Here is a 25,998-nt window from a genome sequence, read left to right on the forward strand (position 1 = left end):
GAAAAAGAAATAAAAGGCATCTAAATTGGAAAGGAGGAATTAAAATGGTCATTGCTTGCAGATCACATGATAGTGTACAAAATATATATATATATAGACTCCATCAAAGAACAAAGCTACTTAACCTAATAAGTGAATTTGGCAAAATAGTGGGATACAAAGTCAATATTCAGAAATTTAAGGCATTTTTGTACACCAGCAATGAAATATCAGAAACAGATATTAGGGGGAAAAAGTCCCATTTACTATAACAACAAGAAAAATAAAATACGTAGGAATAAATTTAACCAAGGAGATAAAAGACCTGTACTTGGAAAACTATAAGACACTGAAGAAAGAAATTAAAGTAAAGACAAATAAATGGAAGCATACACCATGTTCATGGATTGGAAGAATTAACATCATTAAAATGTCCATACTACCCAAGAAATCTTATAGATTTAACCAATATGCCAATGGCATATATAACAAATATGTAACAAATATATCAAAAATTTATAGGGAACTAAAAACAACCCTGAATAGCCACAGAAATCTTGAGAAAGAAAACAGAGTAGGAGGAATCACAGTATCTGATATCAAACTATATTACAAGGTCACTATAATTAAAACAGTCTGGTGCTGGCACAAGAACAGACACATAAATTAATGGAACAGAACAGAGAGCCCAGAAGTAAACCCATCTGTCTATGATGAATTAATATTTTACAAAAAGGGCAGGAGTATAAAATAAAGTGAAAATAACATCTTCAACAAATGCTTATAGGAGGTTTGAACAGGTATATGCAAAAGAATGAAACTAGACCATCAACTTAGACCATACTCCAGAAAAATCTCAAGATAGATAAAAAACTTAAATATAAGCCATGACACCATAAAAGTCCTAGAGGAAAACATAGGCAGTAAACTTTCAGATATTCCATGCAGCAAATTTTCTTTGATATATCTCCTTGGGCAAGGGAAGTAAAGGAAAAAATAAACAAGTGGGACTACATCAAATTTAAAAGCTCTGCATGGCCAAAAAATACCATCAAAATGATAAGAAGTTCCACCATATGGGAAAACATATTTGCCAGTAATACCTCAGACAAGGATTTGATCTCCAAAATACGTGAAGAAGTCATATAACTCAACACCAGGAAGACAGACAACCCAATTAAAAAATGGGCAAAGAACTTGAATGGAAACTTCTTCAAGGAGGACATACAGAAGTACCACAGACATATGAAAGGATGCTCAACATCACTAGCCATCAGAGAGATGCAAATTAAAACCACAGTGAGATACCGTCTCACACTGATCAGAATGACCATCGTTAACAAATGAACAAACAACAAATGCTGGAAAGGATGTGGAAAAAAGGGAACCCTATGGCACTGTTGGTGGGAATGCAGACTGGTGCAGTCACTGTGGAAAACAGATGGAATTTCCTCAAAAAAACTAAAAATGGAAGTGTCTTTTGAGCCAATGATTCCACTGCTGGGATTATACACTAAGCATTCTGAAACACCAAATCAAAAGAACCTATGCACCCTGTGTTCATAGCAGCATTATTTATAATAGCCAAGTGCTGGAAATAGCCTAAGTGCCCTTTGATAAATTAATGGATAAAAACTGTGTTACATTTACACAATGGAATACTACACAGCAGAAGGAAAGAAGGAACTCTTACCTTTTGCAGCAGCATGGGTGGAAGTGGAAAATATTATGCTACATGAAATAAGCTAGGCAGTGAAAGACAAATACCATATGATCGCACCTATATGAGGGACCTAATGAACAACACAAGCAAATAAGCAAAATAAAACCAGAGGCATGTTAAAAAGGAACAGACTGACAGTGACCAGAGAGGAGGGAGGCAGAGGAGAAGTCGGGAAAGAAAGGGAAAGGCCTAGTCAAGGAATGTGTATAAATGACCCATTGACATGGACAACAAGATGGGGATTGCCTGTGGAAATGGGAGTAGAGGGGTGGGCAGAGCAGTGGTAAGCAAGAGAGGATAATTGAAACAACTGTAATAGAACAGCAATAACATATTCAAAAAATAAAAATAAAACTGCCCATTTATTTTCCAACAAATGAAAATTAGAGGAAATATTTATAAAAGTACCTAAAACACTTTAAGAAAATTTAATTTTCAATTCAACCAAGTTTTTATCAAGTGCCTATTCCATATGTCCTTGTTGTGGTAGGTTCTGTGAAAAATAAAAAATGACATTATCTACTCTAATGGCAACTATCAATTCGTCGGCAGCCGTCCGTCTCGAGAGACGATGGTGTAGCTTCTTAAGAGTCTATCTGCACCGCCGAGAATGGCTGTGCAGTCCGACTCGGGAGTGACACGGTATCTGTCTCCTCCCGTGTTGAATCGACATCTTGCGATGACGCTGGAGTGTCCTCTCCAGTGGAGCTGAAGCTACAGAGCCTGGGCAGGGTGATATGGAGGGTCTGCTGTTGCCCATGCAGCAGACCCCCCCTCTCTTCGCAGCTGAAGGGTCCAAGGGAAAGACGGAGTCAATACAGCTTGGCTTCAGGTGCGCCGCAGGAGTTGCCGGTGTTGACTACAACGTCAAACCGCCTTAGGGACTCCGGCTCCGGATTTTCTGTCGGGGTTTACTCCCTTAGCCTTTCCCCTGAAGAGGTATGCCGCAAGGCAGCGGAGGTTTTTTGGAGTCAGAGTTTTCCTTCTCTGATGTGCCCTGACTGGAAGATCGAACCAGCGACACTTAGCTCGCAGGCCGACGCTCAATCCACTGAGCCAAACCAGCCAGGGCCCAAAACAGTTTTTAGTACAGTTGACAATATTGAGTAGCTGCTCAATAAATGTTTAATGAATAAATGTCAATTAAAAATAAAAGAAAATTAGACTATTTTTATTACCTTCTGTATGAAATATACTGTTTGTATAAACACAAGGTCATATCAAGTCTGTTATCTTCATCAATGTCATATTCTTTACAAGTGTTAAGAACAATATTAATCAGGTCACTCCAGTAGGCTAGGGGCAATGGTAAATGCTTCATTGGCATTATCTCATCTCACGTTATCCTGTTAGAGCATCAGCATCACAACCTGATATGTAGTTACTCTCTTTAGTCACAATTGACAGGTGAAGACACCAAAGATAATAAAAATTGAGTCACTTGGCTAATTCATACAACTAGCAAATTGTTTTTAGTAGGTAGCAAGGCCCTTGGGATAGGAAATCTATAAATATACATATTTATCAAAATGAAAGTGAGTGAATTGAAATAAGTAAAATAAAATAGAAAAGAAAAAGTATAATAGAACACAAGATGTTGTATTTCAGAATTGGATTACATGATATTTTTAATATTGGAGATTTTTTGTTTGCTTTTGTTACTTGTTAAAGTTATAGACTAAGTTTAGAATTTATGTGAAATGTCGTCGTCGTCGGCAGCCGTCCGTCTCGAGAGACGATGGTGTAGCTTCTTAAGAGTCTATCTGCACCGCCGAGAATGGCTCTGCAGTCCGACTTGGGAGTGACACAGTATCTGTCTCCTCCCGTGTTGAATCGACATCTTGCGATGACGCTGGAGTGTCCTCTCCAGTGAAGCTGAAGCTACAGAGCCTGGGCAGGGTGATATGGAGGGTCTGCTGTTGCCCAAGCAGCAGACCCCCCCTCTCTTCGCAGCTGAAGGGTCCAAGGGAAAGACGGAGTCAATACAGCTTGGTTTCAGGTGAGCCGCAGGAGTTGCCGGTGTTGACTACAACGTCAAACCGCCTTAGGGACTCCGGCTCCGGATTTTCTGTCGGGGTTTACTCCCTTAGCCTTTCCCCTGAAGAGGTATGCCGCAAGGCAGCGGAGGTTTTTTGGAGTCAGAGTTTTCCTTCTCTGATGTGCCCTGACTGGAAGATCGAACCAGCGACACTTAGCTCGCAGGCCGATGCTCAATCCACTGAGCCAAACCAGCCAGGGGTGCCTGAAGCCGGGGTACACTGAAACTAAGAGACCCACAAACAACAGCTCACTATTTGAACAGATAATGGTGCTCCACTGACTAAAGTGTTCATTCTTCACCACCCAGCCAGATCTCCCTGGGCTACTGGCTATGTCTACGAGGCAGGCCATGTTCCTTCATTTCTTCTGTTCTTTTTTTGCACATTGTCTTCCTTCCTTTGACTGTCAAGAGCTCCTATTCAAGCTGCAAAGCCCAGCTCAAATGTCACCTCCTCTCTGTACCATTTTTAGCTTTTCCAACCTTTCCTTAGCAAAACAAAGTAGGATTTACACATCTCCCTATTCCCCCAGGGCAGGTATACCCCTATAGACTTATAACCTAGCAGAGCGCCAGGCATACAGTTACGGCTCAGTGAGTGAGCACTTGCGTCTGCTCAAACCCACTGTCTCTGACTTCCTCAACACCTATGCGCCGGGCTGGCTCTACATGCCAAGGGACGGGCATGAACTGCCCTAGTTGCCTGACGGTCCCTTCCTGTCCCACCACCTCCCAACTACACAGTACGTACTTCCATTGTCTGCCTCTCTCCTGTTTTTTGTCATTTTGAATTTTCCCAGTCCTCTTGATATCGGTAATAATTTCAACGGGGCGGGTGGGCGAGGGATGTAGAGTCCTGTCATCTGGATGGGGCGTTTTACCTCCTTGCCTCCTGGGCCTGGACGGGGAGTCACCGCTCCCTGGGTTTGTCTGCTAGTGAACTCTGTAGGATTGCTGAGTGGTGGAGCAAGAGGCTATTTATAACCCTAGGAGTTTTGCGATGTTATTGAATTGCTTCCACCTAATTTCCACCTCCTTTCTAAAGTGAAAATGAAAAGAATAAGCAAATAAGTGCTGAAGGAGTTTCCCACAAGGGGATCCTTTATCCTGGGAAGTTTGTCTGAAGAATATTACTTCCAGCCTCCTGCCTCCTGATGTTTCTACAGGGAGAAAAGCAGAGGAATATCTCTCCCTTTCTTTTAACTAGAGACAGGGCTACTAAATCCAATTGTCCAGTGAAACACATTCACATGTTAGATATGAAAACAAAACGTTAAACAAATGGAAGTATGTGAAATGTAAAATTACATTAAATCCTAAAACTTTAAATCTAAGCATGAATCTTCTAATATGCCTTATGTTTGTTTTCATTTATTTATTCAACAAGAATTTATTCTACTATGTAACAAGTATTGTTTTGGGCACTGAGGTTACATAAGTGACCAGAAAAGAACAACAAAACAAATCAAGACTGTCTCCAAGTGTCAAAATCACCATCACCACCAACAATATCCTTTTCTGTTATAGCATCTGTTCTATGTAGAGATGACAGAAAAGCAAAATAAATAAATACAACATATAGTATACTATGTGGTAAGTTTTATGGAAAAAAATAAAGCAGGGTTGGTAAAAAGGAATATAATTGAAGAGGTGGGAATGTGGGTCAAGAAAAATTTGTGTGTGTGTGTCTGTGTATACAATCTTAGTTTTGTGAAAAGCCAGAAGTCATAGGGTGCCAAATCTGGGCTGTAGAGGGTCTGAGACACCTGAGTAATTTGATGTTTCACCAAAAATTCTGCAGGAGATGTGATGGATGTGTGGGTGTGTTGTGGTGATGAAGCTGCCAATCCCCAGTGACCCATAGCTGTGGCCTTCTGAATTATCCAAATAGTTTCTGTGGAGGAATGTTCAAGCTTAACACAAAATTTGGTGCAGATTCATTGCTCTACTCACTCAGTCATTTTGAATTCAATGGCCACACAGTACACATGCTCACTCAATCTCATCTACTACCCCCTCTAACTAGTACAGTGAAGTCATCATTGTTCATGCATGCACATTCTACTCTACTCTTCTTGGCTGCCAGGTTTCATCGATGTTGTGCAAACCATCTCATCATATTAACCATGGCTGGACTTACCAGGGAACTAAGCTTTTTTTTTTTAATTATTTTTTTTATTTTTAATTATGGTTCATTGTGATTTAATTATTCTTAGTTTACTTGTTATTAAATTATTGAAATTTTAAATACTTTCAATTGTATTACATTAGTTTTATTAATTTTGTCCCTGTTCTTATTGGAGCAGATGCAGGCACAAACATATTTTAGAGCCCAAACTGATTATTTCCAAATTTCAAAATTTATTTGCAGTGAGACCTTGGAACAATTATTGAAACTGAGTAAAATTTTAATATAAGCTAGAGAATTAATTTTTTTGAGGAGCAAACCAGGCAACTTAAAGTCAAGTTCATGGCATAAATAAAACTTTAATACAAGTCAGTTGCCCTCTTAGTCAATTTTAGGCCCCAATAACAAAAACAGCTTACACCGGGTGACCTGTAATCAACATAAATGTATTTCTCACAGTTGTGGATGCTAGAAGTCAATATCAAAATTTGGGCACATTCAACGTCTGGTGAGGATCTGCTTCCTGGTTCTTGGGTGGTCTTTCCTCCATGGCCACACATGGCAAAAGGGGCTGAGAGCTCTTGGGGATCTGTTTTATACAGACACAGATCTCTATCGTGACCTTTCAAGGCCCTACTTTTTAATATCACATTGGAGATTATGTTTCAAAGTATGAATGGTGGGGGCAAAAATGTCTATAGAATCTTTCCTTTTCTATTTTTCCTTATTTCATCATGTCTTTAAAAATATGAAAAATTGTATAATTTGGTATGTTGAGAGAATCCAGAACATCACCATCTTAATTTAAACTTATTTTGTTTAAATATAAAGCCAAGTAAGTTTGTTTAAAAATAATTTTGATTACTAATTTAACTGTAATGCACAACATAAAAAAATGATGAAAATTGAGTCATAAGGAATGCTGAAGATTCCCAATCAAAGATTATTGGTCACCTACCAGTATTCTAGACAAATTAGGTTTATTCAGTGTTTTATGGCAAAAGAGAAGGCAAAACAGGCAATCTCTGAGTGTAGATAAGAGTTAGGAGAGGTTTTATGACCAGAGTCAGGCTTGTCCTGAATATTCTAAAAAACGTTCTGGGATTGGATGCTGTTTGCATTGGGGGCAATCTAGTAATGGAAATGTTGCTTAACTTTTACCTAGGAAGCAAAAATATTAAAGCAGAACTAGTTTTGCTGTTATAAAGGTGCAGTGGTGAATATGCTAACTTCTGTGGTTGCTGAATATCCTGGTTTCTGCCTTTTTTCAGACCTGATCATGGAATAGACTTACCTTTATCATATTTCATTCCATAGTCACAGAACTGCTTCATCTGATTACTGTTTAGATTCTAGAGAATTGTTTTTTTTTTTTCTTTTTTTTGAAAATATTTCAGCTTAGCTATCAGATGCCAGTTTTCAGCTGCTAAAGTCATTTTCATTTTCTTAGGTGTCCAAAACGGGACTATTATACACTTCCTGGGCATTTTTAGCTCTTCATCATATTTCAGTATACATTATTAAGCAAACTTTATAGAGGAAAGCAATTGAATTGCTTAATTTTTTAGAAAGTTTTATGTGAAAAATGTTAAACTTGCTGGCCAATTAAAAGTAACTCATCCTATCATGGTTTAATTTGTAAGTGGCTAGAAAGCAGAGATCAGATCTATTTAAATTATTTTCTTAAAATCTAGTATACCATCATTTAAGTATGTGAAGTTAATTAAAACTTAACTGATACTAATGCTGAATGTTACTTGAATGATGCAGAGTATTCCCCAGTGATGAAGTGAGGGGTGGAGAGTAGACAGGAGATATTTAGAAACAGTCTGAATCAAAATTAGAACAAATTAGGTATAACCTTTATAAACACCTAAGCATCTCAGTGGTTGTTTCCAGAGACAGTAAATCATGAATCCACTTAGGAGCACGGGAGCAACAAGCGTGATGTGGCAATTTCCATTGTTGCAAGTGGGGGGAATTGGAAAGAGTTGGAAAATAATAAGGTGGATAGTTTAGAATGTGTGAAACGTAAGTTTAGAATTTCCACATTGTTTTACAACATTCCTGTGAATAATTCCAAAGACTTGCCCAAATAGAAAAATACTTAGCCTTTTGTACCCCTAAAGCAGAAAAGATGCAATTGTTTTCTGTAGTGAGTGATATGAGTAAATATGTAACCCTAAAATAATGGAAAGTTATGACTACACCTGAAACAAAAGTCCTGTGCTATTGCAGAAAGGGAAATTTGATGAGTAATAAGATATAAGTATTAAACACATAGTTAGTGTCTGGGAGCATTCTTTTAAAAACTTCTAGGACAAATTATATTTCTAGGGCAAATGTTTGAACTTTGTAATCTTGTGACATACAATTTAAAAGGACTTGGCCTATAAAATGTATCACAGCAACACTCATTTCTTTATAAAATATTAATCATAAATTTTACTGTCACTCTGATGAGGGAGAGTGTATATAAACTTGAAATTTAAGAAAATGTCTAATTTCACTGAGAACCACAAATACAGCCACATTTCACTTAGTAGGTAACAGCATATTTTGCACCTAAGAACAGGAAAAAATATATATTTTCTTTTTATGGATGGAAATTCTCATTTATCTTTTTGTTTTTATACAAATCTCATTGAAACAGTAACCATATTTATCTGATTTAATTTTTAGAAGGACAGATTGTATGAGTCAGATTTTATTTAATTCTTAGCAAGAGTAATGTATCTGTGCTAACAGAACTACGCACAAAACAGGAAAGAGGACAATAGCTAAACATTTATTTTCTTTATGTGACATTGACAAAATTACATTAGAAATCAACCATTATTGAAAATAACACAAGAGATAGATTAGAAGTTTTTTCAGAAGGAGTGTTCTGAGAATGCACTTAATATCATAGCATTAAGCTACAACTATGCATAAATAAAAACCCCAATTTTAAGTCCAGGCTTGTGTGTGTGTGTTGTAAAGTATATTTCATGTATAATTCATCTTCCACTTTTGCCAAATCCTTCCACCTCAGCACTAATAGGACTTTCTGTGATGATGGAAGTGTTCTATATCTGTCCTAAAATCGTAGCCAATAGCTAGCTATATGTGGCTACTCTGCAATTGGAACTTGTGGCTAAAAACCTTTGCTTTAAATTTTATTTAATTGGACACCACCACTCTAGATGATTTCATCATACTTTAATTTTCTTATGTCATGCTTTTTAGCATAGTTGGGGATAATTGATGAGTTAAGGATGAGAAAATGGTGACCTAATTATAGAATGCTGAAGTAGCAAGAATTTTTATAATATAAAAAATGTAAAACCACTATAATTTCATAACATATCTTATACTTATGAGTCCAATGTTTTTATATCATAATTGCAAAGTAGGATAATATTAAATCTGTTTTTTAAAGTAAGATTTCTCTTTTTTTTTTTTTTTTTTGGAGTACCTGTAAGAAAAAGTACAAATTATGAAATATATATGTATATTTTTTAAAATAGAACTATTTCTAAAAGAAACTCGGATACTAAAATTGAGGCCTTTGGATTCAAATATTATACTGAGGATTAATCTTGCATTTTTTTTAGGAGGAAAATTTTTACTTATATTAAAAAAATAAGGCTGGTGATTTAAGTGATTACTACAGAAGCATAAAAAGTTTTATTCTGCCCTTCAAAATGATTTTTCAATTTTTTTATGATGCTTAAAATTTTTAAATTTGCAATTTAGTTCTTGGTTTAAGTCCAGGAGGCTATCCCTGGACCTCATTAGTGGGTGGTAATGGAAGCCCATTGGTTCTTTGAGACATGTAAGCCATGCCTGCAGGGTGCTGGGCCATGCTTTTATAAGACTGCAAAGTTTAGTGTTCAAATACAGGTTCACAGCCTCTGGGGTGAAATATAAACTTGTTAAGAAAATATATTTTGAATACAATGTGACCTTGACAATCAATATTGCATATTTTTAAAGTATATTTTATTGATTATATTGTTACAATAGTTCCAATTTTTCCCCCTTTGCTCCCCTCCACCCAGCACCCCCCTTCCCCAGCAATCTCCCCCAAGTCTATGCCCATGGGTTATACATACAAACTCTCCTGCTTCACCCTTTCATATATTCTTCTTATTTTTTTAAAATAAATGATTAATTAATTATTTTAACAATAAAAAATAACAATTCCTCCCTCTCAAACTTAAGACCCTTTATAATCTTTTAGAGGACAATGGGCGAAGGTCTCGAGCTCCTCTAGCTGCTTCAAGCTGGACATGGTCATCGTCCTACCTACCCTTGGGTCCAGAAATCCCTAATAAGAGTGGGGGTGTGGAGGGGAGGGTGGCCTTCCCACATGGGGAAGGATCGTGCAGACTCCAGGTCAGTTGGCTGTCCCTGGACAACGGTGTGGTTGGTTTAACAGGCTGGCATCCTTGTTGTATTCGGTCACGTTGTGATGTAGCGGTCTTTTCTGTCTCTTCGTGGTTATAAGACTTCTCTCCAGCTAGTGTTCAGTTGGTTATTCCAGATGATTTCTTCAAAATTAAGTTGTTAATCAGACTGGTCCTGGGTGGAGGTTAGTGTAGCTTCCACTTACTCTTCCACCATCTTTTTTCCAATATTGCATATTTTAAAGTTAAAGTTCTGAAGTCAGATAAAGATGGGTTAAAAATCAAGCTCCTCTTTAAGACTTCGTAGTAGTCAGTTTAAACATCAATTTTCTCCTCGGGAAAATACATCTACTTTATATTTTTTTGTAAGCATTAAATCAGGTAATGCATCATAAGTGCTTCTCTTTTTGTTATTATTATCAATAGGAAAGTAATATATTATACTTCAGACACTGCCAAATGTCCTTGGTAGGCAAAATTGTCTCTAGTTGAGAACAACTATTTTAGAGTAAACTGGAAAGTGGCTTCACTAAGGTGAATTGGTACATAATATTCTTTAGTATCAATATAAGTACCAAGAGATCTTTATAATGGTACTAAGTAAATTATTTTGTCCAGAAACTTTTATGCAGTAAGATTGCTATATGGCAAAGTATCAATCTTTCATCTGTAAAATGCTTATAAGTTTCTAAATTTCCTTTGATAATAATTTGCTGTGGGGATAGTTTGTTTTATACATGGTTAGTGGTAGATAAAGGTATCGTCGTCGTCGTCGGCAGCCGTCCGTCTCGAGAGACGATGGTGTAGCTTCTTAAGAGTCTATCTGCACCGCCGAGAATGGCTGTGCAGTCCGACTCGGGAGTGACACGGTATCTGTCTCCTCCCGTGTTGAATCGACATCTTGCGATGACGCTGGAGTGTCCTCTCCAGTGAAGCTGAAGCTACAGAGCCTGGGCAGGGTGATATGGAGGGTCTGCTGTTGCCCATGCAGCAGACCCCCCCTCTCTTCGCAGCTGAAGGGTCCAAGGGAAAGACGAAGTCAATACAGCTTGGCTTCAGGTGCGCCGCAGGAGTTGCCGGTGTTGACTACAACGTCGAACCGCCTTAGGGACTCCGGCTCCGGATTTTCTGTCGGGGTTTACTCCCTTAGCCTTTCCCCTGAAGAGGTATGCCGCAAGGCAGCGGAGGTTTTTTGGAGTCAGAGTTTTCCTTCTCTGATGTGCCCTGACTGGAAGATCGAACCAGCGACACTTAGCTCGCAGGCCGATGCTCAATCCACTGAGCCAAACCAGCCAGGGGAAGATAAAGGTATACTGTAATGAATAAAATAAGGCATTATATTTTATTTTTAAAATATCTCTTAGTTTTATGGATTTATAATTACCATACTAGGGGGGACCAAAAAAAAAACGCCAGAATTTATTTATTAAAAAAATTGTGTATTTATTCTTACATGTTTAAACTTCAGTTACCTTCAAAGTACTCTCCATTTGATGCAATACACCTATTTAGACATTTTTTCTGCTGCTCAAAACAATTTTTGAACTAGTGCTTCTGTTATTTTTTGTTTCACCTCTTCCACATCAACAGAATGTTTTCCTGAGAACTTTTTTCATCCAGGGAAACAAACAAACAAAAAATGTTGCTTGGGGAGAGATCGGGTGAATGGGGAGGATGGGGTATGGGGGTCATGCTGTTTTTGGTCAAAAACTGCCAAACACTCAGTGTGGCATGGGCAGGTGCACTCACATATCACCCATCATGAAATGGGCAAATGTTCTGAAAGAGTTTTAAAAAAATTCACTGAAGCTGAACGCAGCCTCTCACAACACCAGCTGGTACACTCATACAGATGAGTTCCGAGAACACTCACATAGTGGGAGATGCCTGTACTACAAGGGACCTGCCCTCCAGAAGACAATTCTATTTTTTGGAGGTCCCTCCTTGTATTAGTTTAAGGTGTACAGCATAATGCTTTGATAGATGTGTATATTGCAAAATTATTACCACAATTTTCATAAAATCTATTACTTTCACACAGTTATAATTATTTTTTCTTATGATGAGAACATTTAAGATTTAATGTCTTAGAAACTTCTAAATACATAATATGGTATTATTAACTATAGACCCCATGCTGTATATTACATCCCCAGAACTTATTAGTCTTGTAAGTAGATGTTTGCACCTTTTAACTACCTTCACCCAAATTAATATACTTATTGGTCAAAGAAGAAAAGGATGTGAGAGAGAGATGGATGTGAAAGAGTTAAAAAAGAAAAAGAAAAGACATACAAACAGACAGCTAGACAAGTTATGCATAGAATTCAGTTACATTGCCAGATAGGTTTTACAAGGTCCAGATCACATAGAGCCAAACATAAATCTTGGGCCAGGTGCCAATTCATCCAGATGGAGAAAGAGTTGATTTTGAAAAACACTAGAGGACATAGAACATACAACACAAAACACTAATCTCTAGGGAAGTCTAAGAAAGAAAAGGTAACACAAACATACTGAAGATAATTAAGAAGGGAGAGAGAAGGCCAAACTGCCTAGGGTGATTGATGATTGTGTAACTGGGATGACTCACTTCTCTGAGCCTTGGTTTCGTGGTGTCTATAACAGGTCAACAACAGACCTTCCTGTATGCTGTATAAAAGTATTCAATGAGCCAATGCAAATAAAGCATTCCTTATATTTTCTGTTAGTTAACAAGTATTCGACCATTTCCTATTTTTTAGATGATAGCTATGAAAATTTTAATTTTAAAATCCACTAGTGCTCCTGACCAGTAGTTGAAAAAATTACAAAAAAAACAACAAAACATTACTCATGCATTTATTCAAGAAATATTTAATTGAGGTCCAGAAGTTATTCTAAGACTGGGGATAAACCAGTGAATAATAATATTGAGATCATTTCTGTTCTGAAGAGCTAGCTTTCCTAAGCATACAGGAAGCAATCAGTAATACCATTTATGAAAACACCTGAACTTCAGTTGTTGTAGTGTGACTATTACAATGTATAATGTTATAATGTTACAATTCCAGTAAAAAAAAAAGTAGATATAAATGAGTAATAACACTGTGCCTTGCATGTTTTAGGAACTATATAAATGTCCATAACTTTAAATTTTTGTTATATATTTTTTTATTATTATAGAATGGGTAAGGGTTTTTTTGTTTGGTAAAGCATTTGAATTAAAATTTCTTTTATTCGCCTGCAAAACCATTAGTGATGGATAAATGTGGTTGAACCTCAGACACTAAATGCTATAATATCTTACACTTTCAAGATTGCACATTAGATGATTTAATAGGAGCTTCATAACAGATCTTTTCTCTTTTCTAAAATCATTGTTAAGGAAAAATAAAATACATGCCACTGGATATCTTTAGTATTTTGATTATAATCCCAAATCATTCAAATAGAGCAGGAGGTGTCCTTACTTCCTTTGTTAATAAAGTTTTCAAAACTTTGAATAAGAAAAGAACAATATTCATCTATTAATATATATTTTGATAGGAATTTTGTGTTTTTCTAAAATTTCCAGATAAGTAAAAAATAATATTAAGAAAAAAATGTTTTCATACTTCTATTATTTTAAAGATGATTTCTAAAAATTATTTTTCCAAATATGCATATCATGCTTGCTTGCTAGTAAGTACTAAAATATCATTTGTAGATAAATGAACATATTCCTATCTTTTTAATATATATATTTTTAACAAGGTTACTTTATTTTATTTTATTTTATTTATCTGTTTTTAGAGAGAAGGGAAAGGAGAAAGAGAGGGAGAGACACATCAATGTGTGGTCACCTCTCACGTGCCCCAACTGGGGACCTGGTGTGCAACCTAGTCATGTGCTCTGACTAGGAATCGAACCAGTGACACTTGATTCTCAGGCCGATGCTCAATTCACTGACATATCCCTATTTTTATGTGCCATTATAAAACTTCATTTGCTTGCATTATGAGAGAAAGAGAAAGTAGCTCACTCATTTATTTATACAAAATTTAAAGAACCCTTACAACACACAGGGCATTTTGTTAGGCTCTGGGCACACACAATTGAATAGGCTAAGATCCTGGATCTTGAATGCTTAAAATGTGGTGAATAAAGCAGCCATTAAATTTTTTATTTTTACTAAGTACAGTGTTTTGTTATAACAATATAAATCTTGTATTATGAAATAATTTAAACCTAATTACTTACTGTTCCCTGTCACTCAAATATATAAGTATAAATTATAAACATTGCATATTATATATAGTATAAATTATATACATACATTTATTTTCAATAAATATGGCACTGTAGAGTTTGTTTGAAGACATTTTAAAACAGACATGGAAGTTGTTAGTTTGCAAAAAATAATAATCTAAGTTTAATATTCAATATAAAGCTAGTTCTCATCTATCTAATAAATTACTTAAACTAAAAAGGGTAGTGCTAATAGAAACCAGACCATATTTTGTTTTCTTCTCTACTAATAGCTGCCTGCCACTATGTATTTTATATAATTGAAACAGGTACTTTCTCATCCATATCCCTTTGACACATACCATCCCTTTGTCTTAAATGGACTAGGAGTGCCAGGGAGATAATACTCCCTTCTCCCTCCAGAGCAATCCTCACCAAGAACTAATGAGAACTGGTAAATACAAAGTATGTTCAAAAGAAGTACAGCCATTGTTAATATAACAAGAACAGTTTGCGTTACATGAATGTAACCTGGCAACCAGAAAGAGTAGATGGGAATGAGCATTTGTGAACAATGATGACTTCACTGTAGTAGTCAGTGGGGGTGGTAGATGCTGTTGAGTGAGCCTGTGTACTGTGTGGCTGTCATATTAAAAATGACTGAGCAAGTAGAGCAACAAATCTGCATCAAAATTTGCATTAAGCTTGAACATTCCTCTGTGGGAATTTTTCAGATGATTCAGAAGGCCACAGCAATGGGCAACTGGTGACTGGCAGCTTCATCATGACAATGTGTCCACTCATGCATCATGTCTCATGCAGAATTCTTTGGCAAAACATCAAATCACCAGGTGACTCAGCCCCTCTACAGCCCAGATTCGGCAGCCTGAGACTTCCGACTTTTCCCAAAACTCAAGTCACATTTGAAAGGGAAGAGATTTCAGACCATCAATGAGATTCAGGAAAATACTACAGGGTAGCTGATGGTGATTGGGAGAACTGTGTGAGCTTCCAAGGTGCCTACTTTGAAGGGGACTAAGGAATCACTGTCCTATGTACAATGTTTCTTGTATCTTGCATATTCTTCAATAAATGTTTCTATTTTTAATATTTCATGGCTTGATACCTTCTGGACAGACCTTGTATTCCCTAAATACTTTTGTGCCTTGCCTGTCAAGGAATATAACTCTGACACATGCCCTACATTGTTCCTCAGAGTTCCACAGCAGGATTGAACCCCAGTTGTCCCTGGTATAATCTGCTCAATAACATACTTTTTTTATTATTCCTTCCCTTTCTACCTAATTTCTCAGCACTTTCTGAGCTTACTCATCATAAAAAAACATGTCTCAAGTTCTGTTTGTTAGAATTCTGTATCAGAGAAACAGAACTAATAAGAAGAATGGACACAATGCACCCACACGCTAAGGAATTGGCTTACACAATTATGGAATCTGGCAAGACTGTCCATCTTCAGACTGAGTTAGCATCCAAGAGACAAGATGAACCAAATATTCAGTTTTGTTCTGAGTCCCAAAACCTGAGAACCAGAAATGATGTCATTTCACTCGGAAGGACAGCAATCTTAAACTCAGGATGTTTCAGTTTGAGTCTGAAGGCACCAAGAAAGCCAATATTTAATTTATAGAAAGACTTTTTTTTCTATTTGGCGAGGCTCAGCTTTTTTGTTCTAATCAAACCTTCAACTAATTGATGAGAACCACCTGCTGTATTTTGAGAAAACAACTTTATTAAGTCTACCAACTTAAATATTAATATCCTCCAGATTAAGATGTACAAGTTGGCAGTTACAAAATAGTCATGGGGATGTAAAGTACAGCATAGGAAATACAGTCAACAATATTGTGATAACTATGATGGTAGCAGGTAGGTATTAGAAATATCAGGGGGAACAATTTGTTAAATGTATGATTGTCTAACTACTATGCTGTAAACTTAAAAGTAATAGTATTAAAATTAAACTGTAATTAAAAATAAAAAATTATAAGCATTAATTTCCTCTAAAAGACTCTTACAGAAATACTTGCAATAATGTTTGGCTGAATATCTGGGCATCCTATGATGCATTCAAGTTGACACATAAAATTAACCATCATAGACACCCCAATTTACACAGTTTTCTTTCCCAAAGTCATACTTTTGTGATCTTTCTTCTGTTACCATTTTTTTCTGGAAACAAAGCTATCTTTTATAATGCCAGAAGAAAATTATATTTTGCTATATGTATACATAGTCAAATTTCAAAAAAATAATTATAGACCTCAGTTTGCCCAGAATTATTCCTGCTCATAGCTGTTTGCCTGCATAATTCTTAATATTTTCTCTTCACTTTAAAAAAACGTTCTTTGAATATAAAATTAAATGATAATTCTAGCCAGTAACTGTGATAATAGAAAAATTAGTGACATGTATTTAAATCTTTTATTATTTTTCTACTAATTAAAAAAATACAACTAAGTGTCATATTTCTTCAAATTTTTTTTTCCTCCCTGCATAATCTTACACTCCAATTATTTAGTATAGTGTATATGGAATGTCTGTTTGTAACCTGGATAATATTGTTGATTATCTTAAATGTATTTTCTTGTTTAAATAATTGGGAAAGAGTAGGTTTTAAAAGAATACATAATTTATAAGTATAAGGTTTATTTTTCTGTATGTGACAAATCTGAATATTTTCCTGAAATAAGGTTTTAACCTAAAAATTACACAGTTGATTGGTATTTATTTAATTGGCTTCAGAGTCAGCATGTGTGTATAACCCCAGGGTACTTCCATTCTTCCATCACAACTAAGGGCAGGCTGTGGCTAACTTTAACCATCAATAATGCTCAGAGCCTACATTTATAATGGAGATAAGAGGAGGAGTCTATTCCATGTTGACTGTGAGGTACATAATGCCAGGCCTTAGCAAAGTTTCATCAAGAAATGATATGGTTTACATTGTCTCCTTCCTTTAGCTTATTTCCCATTTCTGTATGAAATATGTACCTTTGTGTTTATTAAAGAATATTACATGGCATAAAGCTATACATAAAAATGTCTTAAAATATTCTTGAATCTTTTGCCAATAGAGATGATGTTATTACTAAATGAAAATGAATAATTTTATTACAATTATGTTGTAGCATACATAACAAAATGTTAACTTTCAGCAATATTCTAAATAACTATTTTAAATTACTGGATAACTGTACTTTAGAGCAAGCAGCATGTACCAAGTACTGCATTATTGCATCTTTCACAAAGATTATGTATAATGCGGTGAGATAGTAGTTGATCTTGAGTTTTTGTGCATACCTTATTATAAGCTTTTGGCATTTCTACAACAATGTAAGTGTTGTTATTCAAATGCACAAAAATACATTCAGTCCATAATAATAGTATTCATAGCTGTCTATAAATAGTTGAATAAACAATTGTATGAACGCTTGATATTCATCTGAACCAAGTTTTTTGCGATTTCACTTTTAAATTCAGATTTCAAAAATAATACGACAGTGGTGCTCATAAAACTTTCAGATATTTTTGTTAGCTTTCCATGGACAGGATGGTAGCTTCTTAAAATTACATACTCTGATTCAACAAATATAAGAATTCCCTTTCAAATATATACCATTTTTAAAAAGAGCATGAACACACAGCATGATAAACAATTACTAAATGTTTTCTATATGTTTAATGAACTTTTCATTTTTTTTTTCTAGATACACCATCAGTTAAGATTATACCGTCCACTCCTTTTCCACAAGAAGGACAGCCTTTAATTCTGACTTGTGAATCCAAGGGAAAACCACTGTAAGTGATGTAACAGGCAATTAATTTTTTTTCTTTTTCTTTTTACTTTTACTTTTTCTTCTATTCTGTTTTGATTACAGACTTTAACTGCAGAAATCCACTGCTTTTGTCCTGGCTTGGTGATCAAAATGATCTGTAGAACAGAAACCGCCCTGAAACCATGTCTTCTTTAAATGTCTGTGGAAGATTGGTCTTTTTCTTTGTCATCTACTGATGTTTCTGGGATGGTTTCCAGCTGTGTTTTATTTTTCGTTTTTTTATTTTTATTTTTCTCAGTAACATATTTCAACCTGAAAAGGAATATAAGCTTAATCAGTTACTATTTACATCACTGGATTGATAAAAGTTATACATTGTTGAACTTACTCTCCCATGAAAACCTTTGAAAGTATTGAAGCATTTTCAAAATATGCCCAAGTTTTAAAGTTAGATAAGGAAGCAATTTCTTAATAAGGAAAATCAACCCTACATTTCTTATGTAGCAGTTCCCACAAAACATAATTCGTGAATGTGAATGTGATCTGCTTGGAGGGAATGGGAATGAAAGGGGTCACAAGCTGAATATTTTCAACTGCATCTTATTATTAGAATACATGAGTCCTAACATTACTTCAACTCTAAAATTATACTTTTTAACATTCATGTTTATAAACAGCAAACTCAAAGAAAATCTACTTTTTATACAAAAATCAAATCAGTATGGAATATACAAATATGAATTATTGAAAAATTATTTGAAAGCCATTTGATCATTTTAATATAATAACATTAGGTCTAGCATAAATTAATTATTTGATTTAAAAATTTCTAATTGATTTGAATTTTGGTTTAAATTTTTAAAAAGGGATTTAATTATCTTCTGTAAATAACTGGAAATGCAGACTAAATACAGGCATTGTGGAAAGCAGTATAGAGTATCCTTAAAAAATTATAAGTGGAACTGCTTTTGACCCCACAATTCCACTTCTGGAATATATCCGAAGAATCCCAAAACACCAAATCAAGTAAAGTTATTAAAATTTGTTTTTAATAATTTTGCATTTAAGCGTATACTTCATATTATTCCATGATAAATGTTTCTAAAAGTTTTAAGACAGATGTTTAAAATTTGAACTTCTTCAGTTGTATGGCATTGTACTTTTTAACACAATAAGCATATTTACACTTTCTTTATCACAGTTTTGGGTATTTTAAAGCTGCTTTCATTCAGTAATTATTTCCTAGAAATGTAAGTATGCAGATTTAAAGAACACTTGTGCATTAGTGTATTAATTTATCTTTTAAGACACATGTATGCATTTTAAACGTTGAAAAGAAAGCATTTTTTCTTCGTAGCCTTACTGAATATATCCTGAATAATTCACTTTAATAATTCTTACCTTCTGATAAGATTAATTCGCTTATAGAAAAAAATGTTTCAACTGTAATATGCTATCAAAATGTGACAGTGCATTTTAGTATTAAAATTTTAACAAGCATTTTTGGCTACAAGGTCAGTACTTTAAATAAGGAAAGAAGTGTATTAGACTCTAGTCAGCTTTAGATATACCTAAATCCAAATTTATTTATTCCTGATTCTGTGTACCTAACAACAGAAACTTTCTACTTTCCCTTCCATCTTCAGTCTTGTTCCTTCTGCTTCTTATTTTCCAAATCTGTCTGTTCCTCTTCCTTCTTTCTTTTGATGCTTCTGTTTTGTTTGTTCACTTCTGTTTTGTACCTCAGGGTTCAGCAGACAGAGATGTAAGGGAACACGATCAGTACCAGGGCATAACAAAGGACTTCTGTTTCTACTTTCCCTCCATAGTTTGTTTCCAAGCAGTTGTGCTTTATCCATCTCAAGATTACATTCTTTAAGCTATTTCTGCTATTTCCATTGCTTACTATATATTGTCAGTTATGTTAATCAAATTAACTTGAAAAACTAAGATGGGTCCTACAATAATGTTCAGCACTTGAGTTGAACCCATGGAAGCTCAATTCGGGAGAACTAGCCAGTCTCAAGGCGTATTTTACTCTTGCCATAATCCTTTATCAGACTTACTTCTATATTGATTCCCTTTCTCAAAACTTGCCAAATTCCTGCCAAACTGACTGTTTCTAGAATGAGCTTACAGCCATATAGAAAATCTCTAATTAGTATAGTCATTATATTCTTTCTTTATCCTTACATGTCCCAATGTAGTACACAAGTAAATGTGTATTAACTTATTTTCTTATATTGTATTCTCATTCCCATCTTCATTTTTACCATTTGCTTCCCTTGTAGTCTGCCAGGCCATTGCTATTAAAAGTATTAGTCAACATTCCTTACTGCCTTTTGATCACTGGTTTCCTTACGTCTTTCCTAATCATCTTAAAATCCACTCTTCTAACATTTCAAAGTAACTATCATTTCCAATAAATGTAGACATCAACTCCTTTTTTTTAAGTATATTTTATTGATTATATTGTTACAATAGTTCCAATTTTTTCCCCTTTGCTCCCCTCCGCCCAGCACCCCCCTTCCCCGACAATCCCCTCCCCAAGTTCATGCCCATGGCTCACCCTTTCATATATTCTTCTTTTTAAAAAAAAAATAATTAATTAATTAGTTAAATATTTTAACAATAAAAAATAACAATCCCTCCCTCTCAGACTTGAGACCCTTTACAATCTTATAAAGGACAATGGACAAAGGTCTCGAGCTCCTCTAGCTGCTTCAAGCTGGACATGGTCGTCGTCCTACCTACCCTTGGGTCAAGAAATCCCTAATAAGAGTGGGGGTATGGAGGGGAGGGTGGCCTTCCCACAAGGGGAAGGATCGTGCAAACTCCAGGTTTGTTGGCTGTCTCTGGACAACAGCATGCTTGGTTTAACAGGCTGGCATCCTTGTTGTATTCTGGGGGCAACAGGGTTAGAGGACATCATTCAATCCGTAACCACTAGATGACAAAAGACAGGTATTAATTTTTCAATGTCCCACATTAGGGAAAAGAAGGATTTCTTTGGAGGAAGGTATGCCAGGTACATCTCACCTGTCCAAAACCCTTTTGCCCATTACACTTAGTTTGGACTGAGGGAAATATTTTAGGTATCCCCCCTCTCAGGCCTCTGGGCTTTTTCTGTCCAAGCCATTAGGATAGAAAAGAGAAACCAGTTTTAAATTGAAGCCCACAGACCACCCCGTTCTTCACCAACCCAGCCACTTAGTTCAGCCAAACCATTGAGTCTCAGGAGGCAGCAATGCAGACAGGATTAAGTGAGGCCTATACATACAGACAATCACTCAGGTAATGAGATCGTAGGCTTATGCCCTTTGAAAACAGAAAACACATGTTAATTTATGTAACATAACCCACACACAAGTTTATAGATCTGTAGGACTGTCTTATCGGAAAGACATCCAGTTGCAAGGCATTTGACATTCTTCTTGCCTCTGGTTCAATTTTGCTCATTTGTTTGTGCTGTTCATTAGTTTCCTGTAACAGGTGATAGCATAAGGTAATTTTCTTTTGTTGCCTGGCTTATTTCGCTAAGCATAATTCTCTCTAGTTCCAATCATGTTGTTGCAAATGGTAGAAGTTTCTTCTTTCTTTCAGTACTTATTCATTGTCATTTTCCCCCTTTGTACTCGTGTTCCTCTCTGTCTCTCTCTGTTTCTTCATCTTCTTAAAGCAGACCCTTTAGCATCTCTTGCAATACTGGTTTGGTGGAGATGTATTCTTTTAACCTTCTTTTGTCTTGGAAACTCCTTATTTCACCTTCCATTTTGAATGAGAGCCTTGCTGGGTAGAGTATTCTTGGTTGTAGGCCTTTGTTTTTCATTACTTGGAATATATTTTGCCATTCCCTTCTGGCTTGTAGTGTTTCTGCTGAGAAATCTGATGATAGCCTTATTGGAGCTCCCTTGTATGTTATTAGTTGTTTCTCTCTTGCTGCTTTTAGGATTCTCTCTTTGTCTTTGAATGTTGGCATTTTAATTATGATGTGTCTTGAAGTGGGCCTGTTGGGGTTCATCTTCATTGGGACCCTCTGTGCTTCCTGGACTTGCATGATTCTTTCTCTCTTCATGTTAGGGAAGTTTTCTGTCATTAGTTTTTCAAAGAGGTTTTCTATTCCTTGCTCTTCTTCTTCTCCTTCTGGAATTCCTATGATACGGATATTATTACGTTTCAAGTTGTCCTGCAGCTGTCTTAGAGCCTCTTCAGTCTTGTTCAGTCTTTTTTCATTTCGTTGCACTGTCTGTGAGTTTTTGTCTACGTTGTCCTTCAGCTCGCTGATCCAATTTTCTGCTTCCTCTAGCCTGTTTTTAATTCCTTCTACTGTGTTCTTCAATTCAGAGATCATATTCTTCATTTCCTCCTGGCTCTTATTGATAGCTTCTATGTCCTTTTTGATGCTGGTATAATTCTCAGTAAGTTCCTTATAGTTCTTCTGGAGTTCACTGTAGTTTTTCTGGAGTTCTTTGTGGTTTCCGCTGAGCTCATTGAGCTTCTCCATAATACATGCTTTCAATTCCATATCTGAGAGTTGGCTCCCCTCTATTTCATTTAGCATTCTTTCTGGGGACTCTACCTTTCCTTTCGATGGGGGGTTGTTTCTCTGTCTCCCCATTTTTGTGACTCCTATTGTTTGTTGGTGCTTCTTAGAATGATCTGAACTTCCTGGATCTGCCCCTGGTGGCGTCAGATCCTGTACCAGTCTGGGCCTAGGCAGCCTGTTGGAGACTTTCAGGGATCTACTGCCTTTGTCTGTCTCCTTTAGTTGACAATCTATTCAATCTGTGATTAGCCATCAGGCTTAAGGACCGTGGGTGTGGCAGCTTAATTCCTGTAGGCAGGGCCTTTGCTTCCCCTCAGGCTGACGTCACCTGGCCGGGAATGGTCTGCCTGCAGTGTGGGGATGAGTCAGCACTGGGACCCGGCCGGCTGATTCCCCAGCTCTCCCCTCAAAGTCACCACACCAAACTCTCCCCAAGCATCTCCAGTCTTCTCTGCCTTTCCTACGCTTGAGCCCAGGGTAAGTGGGGGCCAAAATATTTTTGTATGTGATCCGCTTAAGAGCTCTTTTTCTCCAGCTGTTTCTCTCCGGCTAGCAAGAAACCCTGTGGCTTTTCGCTTTTCTCAGCTGGATACTATTTTACTTTCTACTCTGTTGCTGTAGGCTGGGGAGCCCGGCTGGGGGTATGGACCCTGCCCTTCTCAGGGGGAATCCCTGGCTGCTGAGCTGTTTCTCAGCCCCTTCAGCTGCCACCCGTGTGAGCCCAGCCAGCCCTTCCACGTCTCCGCACTCCCTACCGGTCACGTTGTGATGTAGCGGCCTTTTTTGTCTCTCCGTGGTTATAAGACTTCTCTCCAGCTGGTGTTCGATTGGTTATTCCAGATGATTTCTCCAAAATTACGTTGTAAATCCAGACTAGTTCTGGGAGGAAGTTAGTGTAGCTTCTACTTACTCCGCCATCTTGTTTCTCTCGACATTAACTCCTTTAAAGGCAGTCTAATTTCTAGCTTCTATTCAATTTATGTTCTATCTCCAACAGTGCCAGATGAGGCAGATAGGACAACAAAACAAGACAGGAAAGTAATCATTGGGTTTTACCAAAAGGAAATCTTACTGCTCATAAAGAAAACAGCCTCATCAGAGCAGAGAGAACAGAAGGCAAATTGAAATGGATTAGTCAGGGAAATAGTCAGTGGTGGGGAAGCAAAGGTAACAGGCAGGATGACCCATTTCAGAAAATGAATGAGGAAAAATGGAAGAGAAATAAGGGAAGAAATTTATGTCAAACAGAAGTTATAAAATAAAGCAATAGTAGAATAACTGTTCATATTTTAATATAGGATCAAAAAAAGCCAAAAAAGTGTGGGAGTAAAAATGAAGGATGTAATATCACAATAACCAATGGGCAGGTTCAAGTTTTCTATTTTATCACCAAATTTCTGCTCTATTACTTCAGAGCAATTATACTTGATTTCTCATTTTGTTATTTTGGAACCACTGACAAGTAACACTGGCTCAGCTGATTGGGTCCCCAAACAATTCCTATTATCTTTCCATTTACCTGACCCACCTTTACTGAGCAGGTAAGAATCAGAAATAGATAATGGATATATGATTTCTTACAACTTGCTGCTGACTTAAATAATATCTTTAGTGTATGACCAAATATTTATTGTTTCTTCAAAATGTTTGATGAATTTATGATTTTCCCAAGGTTATTGGGCATACTAGTAATAAATAAAATACTATCCTTTGTATAAATCACAAATTATGGTGTGGCTGAACTTGTGCTGAAGATGTTCCTAACCTGCAGTCCTGTGTGCTAATGTTGTTTCCTTTGTTCTAAATGTGAGGGCCCCAGTGACTCTTTATGAACAATCCTGCCTTATTTGCCTGCAGTAAAAGGACTGAAGCCTTTTACTGTTTTCCCTTTGAACAGCTGTATAACTTGGGCCAGGACCAAATTGTGCCACTTGACATTGTTATAGAGGCATTCTATTCTTTCCTTAAAAGAGAGATTACTGTACATGTCTGTCAGTTGTTTTAATTTTAGTTTAAAGTGAGGACCAAATGAATGCCAACCACTTTGCTTTCAAGTCCCCAGAGCTTTTGCAACCTTCTTCTTTCTTTGGCTGAATTCCCAGACAGCTTTCAGACAGCAGAATTTTTCACTTCTAGAAGTAGAGAGAGGGGACTAATAATAATAATAATAATAATAAGCTGTTATTATACCTTAAAGTCATGACTTGAAAAGGTGTAGGTTTGCACCCCTCATGCTATAACCAAGGAATTATTTTTCAATTTAATCCAAAGTCCAATGTTTAATACCTTTTAACTATACTTCAGTAAAGCAACGGGGCATATTCAATTAAATGTATATTTGACATTTATGCTTTACATTTAAATCATTAAATTTTTGAAGATAATGTTTATTTTTTACTTACTATTTTACCTTCTAGTATCCACAATTTTTCTTGTGTTCTTGTCATTAATTTAGTATATATATTCACACAGATCTCTTTTCTGTACAAAAAAAAAAATTAATCTTTAGGAAGACAGATCACATAACACATAGCAACTAGTGAGGTGGTTTAGAGCAGCCATTATACATCCATTTTTGAAATTATCAATGATTTAAGAAGAAACCTGATGAGAACATATTGATGCATTTCCCATTAGCATATTAGAGATTAAAAATGAGATTCAAATTAAAGCAAAACATTTTTATATCAGGTCAGTTGTCTCAGCCTAATATGTCCCTTTTTGCCAATTACATGTTATTTTCTAATTGTCATACAACCTTATCACAGCAAGAAGAAATGACAAAACAAACTAGGAGTTAAAAAAAGCAAGTTATCACCCAGAGTGAAATGCTAAAACAAGACAAAATATGAATTTTGAAAAAATAATAGTTGCTCTACAATAATAGCAATTGTATATCATTTGACCTAATGAATAACAGATGTTAATTTTACAAAATTATTTTCTCACCTGCAATTTATGCTATAGAAAACAACCTAATCAATAATCAGCTTGCTGTTCATCTTCAGATTTAGTGCCTAAGCTGCTATGCTCTTAAGCACAAATAGTTGTGTGGTAAAGTGTGAAGAGAAATACAGAACTAGATTTGAATTGTGAACCTGCAAATACCTTTGGCCTGAATAACCCTGAACAATTCACTTAAACATACAAAATATTTTTTAAAAATTAATGCACCTTATTTGTTTAG

At 36.1% G+C, this 25,998-nt stretch overlaps 1 protein-coding gene across 1 annotated transcript in view; it reads left to right on the forward strand.

Moving 5' to 3' along the window:
• CADM2 (cell adhesion molecule 2) overlaps positions 1-25,998 on the forward strand; it is a 177,949-nt gene that overhangs the window by 29,605 nt on the left and 122,346 nt on the right. Inside the window, exon 4 of the mRNA XM_090290236.1 lies at positions 18,197-18,287. Within this exon, the coding sequence (XP_090146362.1) occupies positions 18,197-18,287 (91 nt within the window). The remainder of the gene's footprint in view (positions 1-18,196; positions 18,288-25,998) is intronic.

Source organism: Furipterus horrens, unplaced genomic scaffold, assembly GCF_987537825.1.
Source record: "Furipterus horrens unplaced genomic scaffold, mFurHor1.1.pri manual_scaffold_1, whole genome shotgun sequence".
NCBI classification, from domain to species: Eukaryota; Metazoa; Chordata; class Mammalia; order Chiroptera; family Furipteridae; genus Furipterus; species Furipterus horrens.